Genomic DNA, 17,626 nt, shown 5'->3' on the forward strand with positions numbered 1-17,626 from the left:
GAGATTTCCTAGAAAAAAAAGATACATTGGATTTCTTTCAGTGTGGAGCAAAACACTCATTTTTCTTTTCTAGCCAAGTAAATTTCTTGCAAGAATATTGGGTTTTTTTGTGTTTTTATAATAGCACAGAAAACTACAGGAAATAGTTGAATATAATTGTATTTCATCCCAGAACAATAGCTTGAAAAATGTAATGGCCATTCATAAAAGTGACTGTGAGTCAAACATGGTAAAAGTTTGTCTCAGTTTAAGACAATTTAAAAAGTGGACAATCGCAAATTAATTACCTCCCCTTATAGTTTTAATCAGTCCATTTCCACCATAAGGAGAAATGAATATGAGTTTACATAAGTGAAAAGAATAAAGATTTACAAATATACGAAAGAGCAATAGGCAAAAAAATCACAGGAATCACCATTGATTCAAAATTGATGAATCTCACTGGCCCTCCCAGAAAAAAGAGGAACTTAAAATGACTCCTCCAGGATGGTGGCCCCCACAGCTGGCAATGTGGTTTGAAAGATGAAGGGAAGTTAGTGACAAGCATATCCTGGGAAGGTAGGAGCTTACGAAGCAGTTCTGGTGGCAGATGGAAATCGCAGGCATTGCTGGGGTGTGACTCTGGCCCCACAGTATCAGGCTCTGGTTTGTTGGATGTGGGTGCTGCTGTCTCTCTCTTTCCTGTCATCCAGGAAAGAGAGAGACTCTGCTGGCATTGGTGCTACTGTTCCTGAGCCATTGGTGTGTTGGGAGGGAGCAGCAGGGAAGAAACAGTCCCTCAGCACTGATGTGTGGTGACCCAACTTTTACTGTCTGTCGTGGTTTGACACAGAAAAAGAATTTTTCTTGGAAGGAAGAGGTCAATTGATATTGACCAATTGAAGGTGGACACGCCTCTGAGAACACAGAGGGGTTAAAAGCAGAATTCCCAGGGGAACTCGCTCTCTTTGGTTCCGGTCAGCGTGCAGTGCAGGACTCTCCCCTGCCCGGCCGTGGCTGGGTGGGGAGGGGGAGGCCCATGGCCTGACTGAGGTGGGCCCAGGGGTGGAGGGGCTGGAACTGGGCTGGCCCCTGCAGATGGAAGGGTGAGGGGGCCACAAGGTGCCCAGCCACCTGTGGGAGCTGGAGCCTGGGCATCGAGCCAGCCCTGGGAGTCGGGACTTTTAACCCTTCCTTGAGAAATGAAGGCTTTGTGAAATATTACTCCTCCTTGGTTTGAAGGAAAAAGAGACAGCCTGGGACCTGAGATTGTGAGGGAAAGAAGGTTGGGGGGAGATGATGGAATGGCTTTTGGCTGGACTTTTCCTTTGTAGCCACAGACTGAACCGATTTTCTCCTTCAAGAGAGACTGTATTTTAGGAGGATGCTGGTGAGCCAAAAAGACCATGCTTCAGCTAGGAAAAGACAGAAGTGGAGTGAACAGAGAAAAGTTAGGGAGGTTTGTGGTGGTGCCCCCTGTCTTCAAAGAAGAAGAGAAGAGAAGAAGATCTCTGTTCTTGGACCCTCGGCTCCAGCGGAAAATGGGGGGACTGTGGTCCCAAAAATGGAAAACTGAACTGTTGTTTTTTCCCTCTTGGCAGAGCATCCTTAAAAGGAAAAAAAGTCCTAAAAGCAGTCTGTCCATCCATGCATTCGTGGTGAGAGCACCGAGCATGGAAAGGAGAGGGTCACCATGGGAAACTTTTTCTCCGGGTGGTGCCATGCGTGACATGGAAACACAGGATGTGGCAGCTGTATTTCTTGGGGGTCTGTGGCATGGGAGGGACTCCTCTCTCCCTTGATGAACTGAGTATCAATTGTCTGGAGGGTGATTGGTGTCCAGGTTGTGTCTTGCTGTGGTTTGTTGGAGTTGGGTGGTGGGAGGAGGAGTGTTTTGAAAGGTTTTCATTTTGAATTTTGTGGTTGTTTTCCTTTCTTTTTTCTTTTATAATAGTATAGTAATAGTAGCTTAATAAAGTTTTTTCCCTTGTTATTAAGCTTGGGCCTGCTTTTGCTCTGTTCTCGATTGAATTTCACAGCATTCAATTGAGAGATTGCATTTTCATGGGGGCACTGGTATTGTGCCAGTGTCAAACCATGACACTGTCTCAAGCTTTGCACAGTGAACAGATATTGCAAAATTCATTCCAAAACAGATTCTGATTGTAAAATGCAGCTTTTTGGGTTGCAACTGTTGTAAGCCCAGAAAAACCCACCTGAACCAACATCTGGCTTGAGCAAATGCCATGAGAGAAGAGAGCACTTGGCTTGGGCGCTCCAACATTTTAAAGGGATTGGCACCACTCCCACCTGCCGTGCAATTCTGTTTCTGACTGTGGTGCTGGGCCTTAAAGCGTTAAACTATTTTAGGCACAGGCAGATCAGGAATCCACTAGCATTTTGGGTTACCCAGGACAGAGTATAGCTGTGGAAAATGAGTATTTTATGATTGGCTCTTTGCAAATATTAAATTGAATATTATATGTATTATGGAGGGTTATTTTGTAATACTGTATTAATCCTTTTTAAACAGTGTGTTAAATATAGTTTTAGGTTATAACACAATGTTAAAATAGAAACTCTGCAATGTAAGATACTTTTTACTAGCTCAAGAAAAAAGATAAGAAACTCTTTGCACAGAGATAACAGTGACACGGAACCTGAAGAGTTACGGCCTCCTTATTGGAAAAGACAAACATTCTTCCCCGTCTCTCAGTCTTAATGGAGCTACCAGGATTAAGGGGAAGAAGTTGACGAAAACCAGAAAAAAATCGTAATTTTCAAGGAATTTATGCATCATGTATGAGATATATGAATATGCAACAGGCTACTGATTTTAAGGGTTATTCCTTTGTTCACAATACATGTTTTTGGCAGCTTAGTGTCCAAAACCATCCAGACATCTGTAATTCTTTGCTTTTTATTGTCTTGTAATTGTCCTAACTCTACGTTTTTATTACTCTAATTATATGACTATTTTTATAACCATTTTATTAAACTTTTAAAATTCTAAAAACAAGTGATTGATGTTTTTCACAATAGCACAAATGTTATTTAAGTCTCAGGGAGGAATTCTCTACTTTCAAACTCCTGTTGGAATATGGCCACGTTTCTCACTTTTTTTTTTTCTGTTGCTTCTTAAGGCCAAGTCTATTTAATCAGACATTATCTTTTCAGATGTTCTGGCTGCAATGCTGACCATTTTGAAATTGATCCTACTGACTAAATTCCCTTCAGTTAATTGTGGCAAGATTTCAGCTTATATGTTTATAAAACATTTCTTCACAATACTCTCAAAAATTTCCAACCTTTTCTAACCTGTCTCTTGAGGTTCCAATAACTTATTACCATTTATTAACTTTGTGACATTTATTGACTTTGTAACTTTTAAACTTTTGCAGCCACATCCTGAAGTTTCCAAAAGACTTTTAATATTTTTGGTTGGCTTCCTAGGAAAACAGGCTTATGAAGTTATGCTGCCTGTTCCTGTGTTTGTTCACCTCAATGTCTTTGATCCTGTTTTTCAATTTCAGCCAAACCCAATGGAAAATAGAGGTCTCACAGACATTACTCCATTCAAGTGGAGTAGAAACACACAATTCAATGCTTGAAAGTTAATGGTTCTGTTAATTTAGCTTGAGAACCTTGTACTTGCCCTGAAACAAGGCACGGTGTGCTCTGTGTCTTATGCAGGGGAGTTCAATGGCGTGGGATGGGTTGGGACTTTGGGAGAATTACCTGGGCACAGGTTGTTTGGGGAAGGTGGGAATTCAGCTAGTCACTGTAGATTCCACATCCTCCAGAACAACTGGTTGTTGCTGTAAGGGTGGCAGCTGGCTTTGTCAAGTTCACGGCCTACAAACAAGGACCGTGATGACAGGTATTTTAGGGCTGACGGTGCACTCCCACACGGGAACAAACGTCCCTGCGGAGCCTGAGGGGCTGAACAGTACCACATGGTGACGGCTCAGAGACGAGACTCGAGGATGAGCAGTTGTCCCCGCTGCCTGCTGGTGTGCACCAGGGCGGCTCGGACCCGTCCCCGTCCCGGTCCCCGTCCCCGCCGGGGACTCAGCCGCAGCCCTGCCGCCGCCGCCGCCGCGGAGCCCCGCCGGGAGCGCGCCCAGCCCGCGCCGCGCCCTCCCCGCCGCGGGAGCCTCGGCACCTTCGCTCAGGCTGCCATCGGTGCGGCGAGAGGACACAGCCTCAAGCTGTGCCCAGCGAGGCTAAGGCTGGACCTAAGGAGGAATTTCTTCACAGAAAGCGTGATTAAACATTAGAATGAATTTCCTAGGCAGGTGGTAGAGTCACCGTCCCTGCGGGTGTGAGGAAAGACTGGACGTGACACTCCGGTACTGTAGACTAGCTGACATGGTGGGTTCCAGCCCGACGATGGGCTGGAACAGGACGATCCCAGATGTCTTTCTACACCAAGTTCATTCCGTGACTCTGCGGGTTTGCGCTGCCCTCTCTGAGAGCGGCGCGGCAGCGCTTGGCCTCGCCGGGCCGCCGTCGGGGGCGGGCCCGCGGCACAGCCATGGCGGCTCCCGTCGTGCCGCAGAGCAACAGGTACCGGCGCTGCGGCCGCCGGGCCGGGCCGGGCCCTGCGGAGCCAGGCGGGGCGGGGCGGGCACCGCCGGCACCGCCACGGTGCCGGGGCTCCGCGGGGCTCCGCGGGGCTCGGGTCCGTCTGACACCCCTCCCTCCTTCCTCCCAGCATCCGCAGGGCCGTGTCGCTGCTCAACGCCGTGGACCCAGGCCGGTTTCCGCGGCTCCTCTCCCGCCTTCTGCAGAAGCTGCACCTGAAGGTTGGCGGGGCGCGGGGAGTTGTCTGGGGGTTGTGTAACGCGGAGCCGGGCGGGGCGGGAGCGGGGCTTGGCGGTGCCGGAAGGACGCGGGCCCGGGCCCGGGCCCGGCCGGAGCTTGGGCAGCGCGGCTGCGCACCCTGAACACAAGCCCCGCTCCTTCTTGGGGGTTTTAGATCTGGATTTCGTTCATCACGAGATCTTCAGAGCTGTATCGGGGACGTGAAGTAAAAGCCGGTGTCGCATGTCGTGAGATCGATTGATGCTTGTTGTAGCCCGCTGCCTCCAAGTGCTGGTGCCTTCAACAGTGCTGTCAGAGGACCCGCGAGTTGCTTGGCCTTTTGCACAAAGTCCTCTTTTACGCTCACAAATGTTGTCCACAAAAATCGGATTTGATATCCGGTTTGTAAAAAGCCAGTGATTACACACTCGAGCGAGACATTGGTTATTTATTTCAGAATTGTGCAAGCCCGATTTTCAGTGGTGTTCCCCAAGGCAAGCACCCCCAGCGTCAGAACTTTTTACCGTTTATCCATTTTAGCAAACAAAGGCTTCAGTGTTAATTGACAACAAGTTACATAGTTTTTATTGGTTAATATTTTGTCTTCTACTGTTTAATGATTTTCTCACTTCCCATGCTAATTAGTCTGCATGCTCAGTCTTTCTCTTCCCTTGAGTCAGTGGGCTTCTTGGGTTTGTGGTCTGTGAGCTGGTGGTCACTGATTCCTCTGCAGGAATTACCTTTTACCCAGTTGGAGCTGATTGCAGCACAGTTGCTGAATTGGCTTTATCAGTTTCTCCCTTATCTTGTGAGTTCTGCCAAATGTCCTTGAGACCCATAAATTCTGCATTCTTTGCATTCAATATTGGTGGTACATCCTCCCCAGGTTTTGTTACCCTTCCCCTAGGTCTGAGGTCACTGATGCATGCCAAGACCAAAACCTTAACAAGGCAATTCTTCCAAGAAGTATTGTGTCTTTCTAAAATCTGCTCATCACAGCAGAGCTTGTTAGCTGCTCTCTGTTTCATGAATTAAGTCACCTTTCTTCCTGATTAGGCTTGAAAGTATACAAAGATTAACCATCAAAGAACATTCTTTCTTAAGAAAATGTTACATGTTCTGCGTTTTACAATACAAAGGAAGCACTAAATGGGTGTTTTATATATTTTTCTGCATTTGTGGATGTCCATCAATTAAAAACACCTGTGGAATTGAGGATAAAAGTTAAATCCAGAGCTCTTAGTGAATATTTCTGTCGTCTTTGCAGAAGATGATTACTGATTGCAGAATCAAAAGAAATAAAATAAATAACAAAAGAGAAAGTAAATCAGTATTCAGTTTCATTTCACAGTGCTCCAATGTCAAATGCAGGCTAACTCTAAACCTTGTACTAAATATTGAAGGGGAAACTGAAAAATGAATCTTACATCAGAAATTATTTTGTTAGTTTCATTGTCTTACAGTGTCAGATTTTGTTTATTCCATTGTTTTGTGTTTAGAAAAATGTAAGAAGAAATACAGAATCTGTTTTCTATACATATATATATAGACTAAATGGTAAAATATTACAGGAACAGCATGGAAAAACTTGCAAATATATTAAAGATTGTAAGTCTGACATTGTAAGGATTCATTTGATTCAACAGCTGAGTTTTTGTTGTTGTTGTTGTTGTTTTTTTCTAATAACATCACTAGCTTGGATGCCACTTATTGCAGAGAGTTTTCTCTGTTTTGCATGGATATTACCTGTTAGGTAATGGGAATGCATCACCAACTTTTTGTTTAGTTTGTTCTTTTTCACTACTCCATAGCATTTTAGTAGCTCTTCACAGTTTTAATTGGCATTTACATGAGCTGAAGTGTTTCTTGTAATTCAGCCCACTCAATATCATGAATAGTTTTACTTTCTAAAGTACCTAAGTAACTAGTTAAATTGCTGGAAGTTTGAAATGAACTTCATTGCCTTAACAAAGCAGACACTGGGAACTCTGTATTTCCTTTTAACAAATAATGATTCAGATAATGTTTCCATTTTGAGTCTCTTGTTATAAACGTTGTGATCGTTGAAAGTTTTGTGTAATTGCCTCATTTTTTTATTTGGACAGCTAAATTGTTTTGCTTGTCTAGCTTTGCAGTTTTGGATTACTAAGTGGTCTAAATGTGGTGTTTATTAGTAATTGGGTTTTAAAATAAGGCAATGTCTGCATTTTAAATTACTATTTAATTTGCTGTAGTATAGTAAGTACAAAAAACTGTATTTTTAAAGTACAGCACATTCTCAATTGTCTTCAGAAACTCAGGAGGCTATAGATTCAAATTTGACTTTCAAAATAAATATTCATTAGGCCTTTATTGCCTTTGCAACAACATGGGTGATTTTTTGAAGGGTATCCAGAATGGAAGCTGCATGCATGACTAACTTAACTACAGTTTTGCCTTCTGTTTTCTGGGATTTTAGTAATGCAGTTTGTATTTGCCTTATTTTTATTTATAAAAGTTTGTTGGAGATTATCTGATAATTGGAAGAATAATATTTCTGTAGTGTCTATGAGGCACAAAGAGAAAGCTTTTTCTTTTGATGTATGTCAGATAATCCTGTGGTACTGGGTTGGCTTTTAATTTTGATTTTCAGTGAGAAGAATTGCATCTGCTTTGTAATTTCTATTTAGAAACAACTGGATAGCGGTTGTGTTTATAAAGATGAGGAGAAAATTTTTACTTCGAAAATATGTTCTTGGTTCTTAAATAAAATGTTAGGACTAACCATTTTTGTGCTTCAGGCTGAAAGTACCTTCAGTGAAGAGGAGGAAGAAAAACTTCAAATAGCTTTTTCATTGGAAAAACAGGATCTTCATCTAGTTCTTGAAACTATATCATTCATTTTGGAACAGGTATTTTGTTTTCACCATTTGGCAGTAATAAATGTATTTTTTTATCCAGCTATAGATTTGAAAAATAGGACAGTGAAGTTAAAAAGGAAGTAGTGAAAATATATCTATATATATATATATATATCTGTATATTTTGTATGTTTTGGGTTTATGATTTAACTGCTTATTGTTTCTTGCCTTTCTGATTTGGATGGGACTAGGTGCCTTTGTGCAGTGATTGTACAGCTAGTGTAAATATTAATAATATAAGTGAGGTCTGCAATACTCCAAGGGAACTCTTGATAATTATGAGATATAGTATTCTCTATTATTCATTGTATCAAGCAGCCATGCATTTTTTAAGTTTTTGTGAGGAAAGTCCTAGATAACATTACTGAGCACAGTTTAACTTACGTTAGGATTCAGTTATGGAAAATTTTCATGCACAGAAGCAGTCTGTACTGAGGTGAACAGGCACAACTAATATAGGTCAAGAATTTGGAGAAGTGGATGACTGCATGGTGCAGTCATGTTGTAAACAGAGTAAGTTTTCTGATTTGGTGGTCTATCTCTACTAAAGCTGGGAAGCTTATATTAACCAGTAAATATGGTAACTTTTAAAAATTGTTAAGCTCATGCTATTATCCATCCATTTAATGCAACTATGGAAAGTTGAGTCTTGTGCAGAGGGCGTGCATAGTGGTGGTCTTTTAGAGGATTTAAATCTGGTTCTTTCTTACACGTCAGTTTACGATCAGTTCACTTAATTAACACAATCCGCTGCATTAGAAATAAAACAAACAGTCCTCCTTGTGGCTTCTATCCACCAAAAAATGAAAATGAAACCTGAGGTCACCTCCAGACTGCAATTTTTAATTTTCATCTCAGCAAAACAGGAGAATTGCTTGTTTACTCCCTTTTCCTGATTTTGTCCAACTGCTTAATTTATAATTATTGAAGATGAACAGGAAAAGCAGTTAATTCTCTTCATGCTTCTTTTGCATTAGAAAAAAAAAAGAGGGAAGAATATTAATATCTACCAAAAAAAAAGAATCCAAGATGGACTACATATTGTATGAGAACTCTTTGTTTTCCTGCTGATAGCTGGCTTCTTGGAGCAGCTGTTTATTCTGTCAGATAATAACTGTTTTAACAGCACTTTGGTCTGTAGAGGCATTATAAAGAAAAAGACTGCCATACAGTCTTTGCCTTGCATGTTGTTTGATTTTTAACCAGACTTGGTGGTGACACAGTCCTGTTTTAAAAGTGGAGAACCATATAGAATGTCTTCCACAAAAAAATTGATGGTAATAGGGAGGTAATATTGAACTCATTCAGTTTAGGCAAACTGTTCTGGTCTTCCAGAATACTACCTTGTAGTTTAGTTTTTCTTGAATAGTGTGAATTTGGAAAAGTTCTTCTTTCTTGAATGGGCTTCAAAGCCCATCTGTTTTTCATGGATAGCTGCTTTGCCATTATATACAGTGGAAACCTGTACATACATTCAGATCTGACTTGTGTCTTCCTTTTTGTTTTAGTGTCTATCTCGAGAAGAGTAATTTGTAACACTGCATTTTGAGATTGTTACAGTTTTCCATTCACCAAGTAGGAGGATTAGGATGAAAAGGATGCAGTAGTTCCCCTAACAGAGTTGCTAGTAAAAATCTTGTGTGAACACAGTGGCCATTTGTGCTAGAATGTATCTGCTATGTCCTGTAGAACAGCACCTTGCAACAGCACTTAATTTTTCCTTTAACAGGCAGTTTATCACAATTTGAAGCCTGCTTCACTGCAACAGCAGCTACAAAGCATTAACCTGGATCAAGACAAAGCTGAAGCATTTACTAGTGTGTGGGCAGCTGCAGGTCAAGATACGATTGAAAAGTTCAGGCAGAGGGTTTTAACCCCTCAGAAGGTAATGTGACTTTTCTTCTGAGAGAGAATAAAGTTATAATAGTTCAGTTTAAAGCAAAGAGTTTTAAATTAAGGTGTAAAGTTTGTGACAAGCCAGGTCAAATTTGAACAGGACAGTTGAATTCTTTTGTTTTAAAGAGATGTTACATGTTAGCTGAGCTGCTGTAACTGCTGTTACCCAGCTATATATGCACTATTAGCATCCTGCATACTTTCGGTGAACAGGCTTTACAAAATGCCCAGAGGACAATGTGTTCATGAGCATTTGTGGAGATTGAGCACATCAGGTTGGTCATTCTCTGTGCTTGTGTCTGAGCTCCTGCCATCTTTAATTGTGTAAGCTGGTTGCATAGTGAATTTTGCAAGATACTTATTATAATTTTATGGTGTTTTTCTATGATGGCATATAATCTTGCTTCCTATGTGTGTATTGCCACTTAAAACTTGCTACATGCTTTGGAAGTCTCACTGTATCTCTAGACATAGATGTCTATATCTATAACAAGGTATAATATAGTTTTGTTGACTCATAATAACCCTTCAAATGCATAAGGAATTCTATATAGAACACACCAGTGTCAGCCAGGATCAAATTTTTAGAAAGACTTGTGAAACACAACTCGGTTATTCTTACTTTATTTTTATTGTTGCGTTATATTTTGTTGAGATAAGATTCGGTTTGTTAACTAATGATTTGATGACTAAGATAAACATAGAAAATAAATTGTATCTATTAAGTATACATGATGCACAGAGAGAACTATAACAGTGTAATTTGTACCAGCCTGCTTGCTCTTAAATAAATCTAGAATTTCACTTAGGTGTAAAATTCACATTTTGAGAATTTTGAGAAGATGAGGTATATCTATGGAACAAACTAAAGATACTCTGAATTGCATCGCAATTCATTTTTTTCAAAGTATTTAAACTTGATCCTTTGTAACACTGGGTAATTTTAGACACAAAACTTACAGGATTCTGATGTGCAAAATTATAATAACTCATGAATCTAACAGAGTAAATGACTGATAGTGTAAGTATACAAAAAAAGAAAATCAAGATATTTTGTGTTTCTGTTTTGTTTTTTTTTTAAATAATATTACTGATGCCAAGTGTACAAGTCCAGAGTTTAAATGGTCAGTGGGATGGTAAGTATAGAGGCAGGTATGACTGTCCATTGAAGGAGGTAAGTAATTTGAAAACCAATTGAAATAATGAAAGATTATAAGGTAAACTTTTCAATATACAGAATATATGTACAGAGTGGAAGGCAGTTCTGAATATAGCCTACAAAGCAGATGTCTTTAAAATTTTCTTCAGGCAGACTATGAATTAATACATGTTTTACTCCTGGCTCCTCAGCCTATGAGAAACTAGTAAAAACACCTTTCATCCTGTTACATTTCCAGTTTTTACCATATTACCAAGGTCCTTCTCTGATCTGGTTTGGGAATGACATTGCTCTGTTATTTGTCTTAAGTTTTGTCAGCCCTGCAACATACAATGTTTCTGGTGTATGTTACAGTTTTGTATGGTGCAGTTTTGGAGGTTCTTTCTAGCTTCAGCACCATCTGCTAAGGCAATGGTGTTTTCCTACTGTATTACATCCCATATAAAAAAGTTTTAAATGGTCTATTTAATTGAACTTGCAGGTAGGCAACTGCAGTAATATTGTTGTGTCATTTACTTGTTTTTTAGTGTGAAAGCAGGTTTAAATACAGGTGTGTGCTGCTACATATGCTTAAACCATCATTTCCCTCCTGCCTTTTTAATTTTTTGCCCAGATAACAGGCTGAGTTTCAATTTAAGTGTAAGTTGAACTTGAACATGAATTTGCTTTCTCAGTTTGTTTTGAAAGTCTCTGAAGTATTACTCCTGTAGACTTGAAGCTTATGATAGTTTTTCTTAAAGATTAAGTTCACAAAACTAATTGCTGAATAAAGAATTAATTCTGCTAGCAAGAAGTAAAATATTTTAAAAATTGGATCATAATGGAAGAACAACTTGCCATATCCTTATAATCTTCTGAATCTCTTTGTAATATCTTACAAGTGCAGTATGTGACTGCATTGTGTTGTTCACTATTGTGTGTAATTGCATATCTGCATGTATTTTCTGTATTAACTTTCTGTACCTTGAAAAACAGTGGGCAGAATATTCTCTTGTTGTACATTGATGTACTAGCCAATTTTTTGTAAAGTTCTTTATCATCTCTTCAACTGAAGTTAGAAAAAAGTTATAATCCTGACAAATGCTTGGAGAAGGATGATTGCTTTTTTGATTACAATAATATACAATCTAAAATTTACAATTTTAGATTACAATGATAGACAATTTAAGTATTTATATTGATTTAGAGATTATATTAACTTATTTATTTGTATAAAAATATGTGTAGTCAATTATTAATACCCTCTTCAACATGTAAATATGGGTGTAACATATTAAATAATTGATCCTATAAATATGCCCTCTATATCAGTATTTATTTATGTGGGCATATGTTAATTTTCAATTTACATTGTTCACTTCTCTTCCAGAAGCAATATTCTGTACAGAAAAAGAATGACATTTATATTATCACAGGTTCCAGCAACATAGTCAGAGAATAGTTGAAGCTGGGAGGTACCTCTGTAGTGTATCTGATCCAGCCCCTCTGCTCAAGCAGGGACATCTAAACCCAGTTGTTCAGGACCATGTCTAGACAGCACCTGAACATCTGTGAGGATGCAGATTCCACATTCTTCCTGGGCACTCTTTGTCAGCTCTGGGCCGCCCTTGAAGTGCCTAAATGTTTTCCTGTGTTCTAAGGGAGCCTCCCATATTTTAGTTTGTGCCTGTTGCCAACTGTCCTCTTACTGGGCCTCACTGTAAAGAGCCTGGCTCAGTCTTTTCAGCTTTTCTTCACATAAGGAGTTAAAAAGCTTTCTTGTGGCTTCTTCTCATATGTGAGGTACTCTTCCTTATCCGTTCCCTGCCCTTCCTATCTCTTCATGATCTTGATGGCCTTTGCTATACACTTTACAGTACCTACATGACTCCTATTCTGTGAGGCCCAGTGCTGATTATGCTATTCCGGGTGAGGCCTCACCATTCCTGAGTACAGGGGAAGGATCATTTTCTTCAGCCTGAGGCAATACTCCTCCTAGAGCAGTCCAGGATGTCTCATGATCAACTTGGTGTCCACCAGGAGCCTCAGATTCTTTTTCATAAGGCTTTTTTCCAGCTGGACAGCATCCAGCTTGTACTGGTGCTTGTTCTCTCCAGTGCAGGACATTTCACCTCCTCTTGTTGAACTGAGGTGTAAAATTCACATTTTGAGTATTTTGAGAATATGAGGTATATATATGGAACAGACTAAAGATACTCTGAATTTTAAAAGGTTATAAAAATGAGTACTGTCCTTGTCTTGTGTAACCTCCTGTGTAATAAAAACCGTAATTTTTCCTCAATATGTAAAAGAGCTTTTGGAACAGGAATCTGGTTGTGATTTCCAGGCTTGAAATGACAGGTAATGTCTGACTGGAGAGGTTCCTGTCAGACCATTTCTCCAGTTTGTCCAAGTCCCTCTGGATGGCAACACAACCCTTTGGTGTACCAACCACTTCTCTCAGCTCTTCTCAGACCTGAACTGGAGTATAGCATGAGTGGCTGGCTAAGGGGCTCCCAGCACCACACAGACACATCTGTTGAAATGAGTCCACAGGAGGGCCATTGAAGTGATTCAAGGACAGGAAGACCTTTGCTGTGAAGACAAATTGAGACAGTAGGGGTTGAGCAGCCTGCAGAAGAGAAGGCTTCGGAGAAACATTGTTGTAGCTACTCAGTACTTAAAGGGGGCTAATAAGAAAGATGGAGAGGGATGTTTTACCAGGGTATGTAGTGGCAGAACAAGGGGCAATGGTTTTAAATGGAAGGATTATGGATTTAGACTGGATTTAAGGGAGAAATTCTAGATGAGAGTGGTGAGACACTGGAGCAGGTTGCCCAGAGAGGTTGTGGATGCCCTGTCATTGGAAGTGTTCAGAAGATTGCATGAGGTGTTGATCAGCATGATCTAGTGATCAACATGTTCCCAGCCCATGGTGGGGAAATTGGACTAGATAATTTTTAGAGGTCTCTTCCAATCCAAACCATTCTATGAGTCTATGAATGCTAGTTGTTGTTTGGTTTTTCTTTTCCCTTTCATGTTCTTTTAAAAATACATACCTGCTTTTTGGTTATCATTGCGTATTTGGTATGGACTGTTGCTGACCTGTTGAGGTGGTGTGCAGTACTACATATGAATTCAGAATTTAGTTCATATGTGGTTCTTTCGTACTTTTGCTTACCATGTGCTTTCTGCACATTAGTAACTCTAAAATTTCTTTATTAGAAGGTTTAGTGGGTGTTTAAAGGGTTTGATTCTGTGGATCCAAGTGCGGAATCAGGGTCATGATTAATATTACTGAGGTCTCGATAGTTCTGTACCAACACATACACAGTGTCCCTGCACACATTCACGAGACAGAGTTTATCAAATAACTAAGATAGGTTTAGAATTTTACATTGTGTTTTATTAAAAGGTGTGGGACAAAATAATGCTAAGTCTTTCCTGACACATGGTACTTAGAGGTTGTCTGTTTTGGAAGTATTGAAATGCTAACAGTACAGTATTTTCTGTCATGTACACAAGAAGGACTGAGCTGTAATCTGTTTCTTTTTCAAAACAATAAAAATGACAATTTTTTTTATTAAGGGTGTGCTTTACACATTAAGAGGACATTGGAACTTGTGTGATTAATTAGCTTGTCACAAACTAGTGGGTAACTGAGTGTTCAAGTTTATTTCATAATAAAACAAAAAATTTGACTTCTGCTATTTTTGAGAGTAGGCCAGTGCATCGTTTGGCTTTCAGAAGTGTTCAGGTTTGGACTCAAGATCACTAGTTATGATAAATAATTTCTTGCAGGTAATTTTTCTTTATTGTTGTGGTATTTCTTTTAAACTAGATTATTTTCTTGCCTGCAAACTACAAGTTGTTAAAAAGTAGTATTCTGTGTTCTGGGTCTGTTGGTTCTGTGCAAGAGGTATAGGTGGTAATGTGCTGGTTGATATCTTCATTAGGATGACAAGTCAAATTGTGTTTCTTAGAGCAGCAGAACAAGTATTTCCTAGAATTCTGATTAGATGAAGTTTTCTGTGGCACATTAAACACTATTTCAAATTGTTTGAAAAAAAATTATTTTTTGAGCATATGTTTTTGAAATTTTTTGTGCAGACTGCTTAGTAGATTGGGATACTATTCACTTGAGAAATTAATAAAAACAGTTTAAATAAAGCTGTACTGTTTAATACTATTTCTCATTCCATCTTTTAATTTTTCTTTGTTGAATTATATACAGTCTTCAGCTGCACAAGGTTATTAATTATGTAAATTCTGCTGTTGAGTTAACTGGTTCTTTAGTCCTTACTCATATGGCAGTACCTTTATTATATTATTTCTGCTGATAATACAATCCCAGTCAATTAAAATTATGGTATTTGTATAATGTTTTTCTTTGAACGTATTCTTAATCTGGCCTTTAAAATGATACGCTGGTGATAATAATTTGTATCAATCTGATCCAGTTTTTAAGTCTCTTCTTGGTAATGTATAGGTTTGGAAATGAGGGCACACTGATCAGATTAAAATGTATTTTTTTCACCCTGCAAAGAAGAGCTAGATTTTTGATAGGGTTCACTATGAGTTCTCAAGGCAGTTTTACATCAGTTTTGTTGCTTTTCTCCACTTCTCCTCCCCCTAATATCATGTTCTCTATATATGTTTTGGTATTCTGTGCAAATCTTTGTTTTAAAGGCAGATCAAGCTAAGTGCTTCATAGCTTTCTAGTTTTGGAAAATTATTCAGGGTATCCAGGCGTTAAAATATATATAATGAAAAAGATAAAAGTCCTATGTTGCCAAGCAAGAAGAGTTTTTTATAGCTTTCAGACAGCATTGCTTAATATAATGATGCGTGGGAATGCAACTAGTGAAATTATGTACCTAAAATTCTTGACAGAACTGTCAGTTCTGTATCTTAAGTGCCTATTTGAAGCCATATGGGAAAAACTCTGAAAGTCATTTTCTCAGAAACTGGCCTTCTTGCTAATGGTGTAAATGTAATGTTAATGTGCTAAACTCCCTCTGCTAAATGCTGGCACATCTACAGAAATACTCTGAAACATATGCATCCTGTGGTTATGCCAAAAAAAAAGGAAGAGAATTGGTGTGCTCCGTATGTGTATGTCGTGGCAGAAATTTTTTTTTCTAATATCAGAAGAATGCAAAATAAGGAGGAATACAGCTGAAACTGTAAGAAATAATTTTACAGTTTCTCATTAGTATCTGATGAACTAACTGTTCTTACAGTGACAAGCTGAGGTCACAAAAACAGTGTTGTACATATGGGCATTGTCACAGTGAATTGTGAACCAGCTTGTATTATATGATGCCAGTACACTCACAAAGTGTATTAATAAAATGCAAAGTAAAACCACAGTTTTATACCTAATCAGCTGCTCCAGCAAAAGTGAGTCTTATTCTTTCACTCACTCAGCTTTGTTAGTAGGAATTTTAATTGTTTAGAGTTTTTGGGTACTGCTTCTTAAGGATTTTTAATGAGTTGCTTTCTGTCCGTGCCCTCTTCTGTCTTCTACCAAGAAATAATAAGCTATGAAGGTTGGAGGAAGGTACGTTTTGAGAATGTTTAGGAAGACCTGTAAGTTTTGTTCTGTTCCTACATGCAAAATAGCATTTTAAAAGGTTATACAATTGAGTACTGTCCTTGTTTTGTGTAACTTTCTGTGTAATACAAACCATAATTTTTCCTCAATATGTAGAAGAGGTTTTGGAACAGGAGACTGGTTGTGATTTCAAGGCTTGAAATTACAGGTAACATCTGAAGGTTTTTAATGGTTACTAAAAATGTTTGCCTTATCTCTAGTTAAAAAGTGTCCAACTTAATCTTTCCTCCATTGGATCTTGTTATATTTTCTGCTAGATAAAAACAACAGTCAGCCATGGCTTAATAAAAATGGTCACAGACTGGTGTACATTTTTACTGCAGCTGTGCCAACAAATTTGCCATAGATGGAGCACAACAGCACATTTGACTTTTGCACTAAATGCTATGGTTTTTGAAACCGGAATGCTGTTTCTAATGTTTGTCATATAGTCTCTTTCTGTTTGCTTTCAAGCTAGCTGTTTATCAGTAAAAAATCAGTGAAAGATGAAAACTCGCAGTAACTTCAAATATGCTAAAGTCTTTTGTTGCTGCAGTTTATCACTAGTTTTACTCTACCAATGTCATGTCATATTATTTCTTTTGTATCCTTCCTTTTGAAGCATACTGGTTCTTTTCGGAGTGTGTCTTTTTCCTGATTTTCCTAAAGAGATGCGGGGGTTTGATTTGAATATTGAACAAAGAAGTCTGAAAATACCACTTTTCTTGGTATATATGCTAAGTAAAATTTGTTGATGAGAAAAATGATTTTATTCTTGAAGACAAAAATGGGAAATCAGAAGAAATTAATCTCCAGCAAGTCTTGGATGAAAAATCTAGTTAAACTTAAATATTCACTAATAAGGTGGATTTAGGTGCATAATTTGTGCATATTTTCCTCTTAGAGTTAAATCCTAGTTTCTCCTATTTTTAATATGCTCTTAATGTCTTCTCTGAGAGTTAAGTGAGGTACTGGCTCTTTGTTTTGCTCCTGTTGCTTTTTCAATTAATTACAAGCCAAAACTAACAGTTTACAGAGTTAAAAAAGCTTACTGCTCTTCATTTTAATTTTTTTGCTGCCTTCTTAAGTTACTGATGTTCTTTGGGAAAGTTATGCTGAGGCGTCCAAGAGTTGTGCAGCAAACACAATGTGTTTGTTCACATTAGTGGAGATTCTTCACATTCAGTGCCTCTAACTCACTTGTATGGTTTAATCACTTGACAGAGTCTTTGACCTAACTTGTTTTCAATCTCTTGATCATAACAGTGCCTTCTTTTGAGGCCAAGATACTTTTCTTCCCTTTGGCAATTA

General features: G+C 38.9%; 1 protein-coding gene across 4 annotated transcripts in view; it reads left to right on the forward strand.

Moving 5' to 3' along the window:
* The first annotated feature begins 4,487 nt into the window (after positions 1 to 4,487).
* The window catches only part of COMMD10 (COMM domain containing 10), a 108,576-nt gene continuing 95,437 nt past the window's right edge, over positions 4,488 to 17,626 (forward strand). For all 4 annotated transcript variants that reach the window (XM_021546223.3, XM_085566623.1, XM_085566622.1 and 1 more), the window contains exons 1-4: positions 4,488 to 4,548; positions 4,697 to 4,787; positions 7,566 to 7,676; positions 9,415 to 9,570. In XM_021546223.3, the coding sequence (XP_021401898.1) occupies positions 4,517 to 4,548; positions 4,697 to 4,787; positions 7,566 to 7,676; positions 9,415 to 9,570 (390 nt within the window). In that variant the 5' untranslated portion in view covers positions 4,488 to 4,516. The remainder of the gene's footprint in view (positions 4,549 to 4,696; positions 4,788 to 7,565; positions 7,677 to 9,414; positions 9,571 to 17,626) is intronic.

This window comes from Lonchura striata, chromosome Z (assembly GCF_050655825.1).
Source record: "Lonchura striata isolate lonStrDom1 chromosome Z, ASM5065582v1, whole genome shotgun sequence".
Taxonomy (NCBI): domain Eukaryota; kingdom Metazoa; phylum Chordata; class Aves; order Passeriformes; family Estrildidae; genus Lonchura; species Lonchura striata.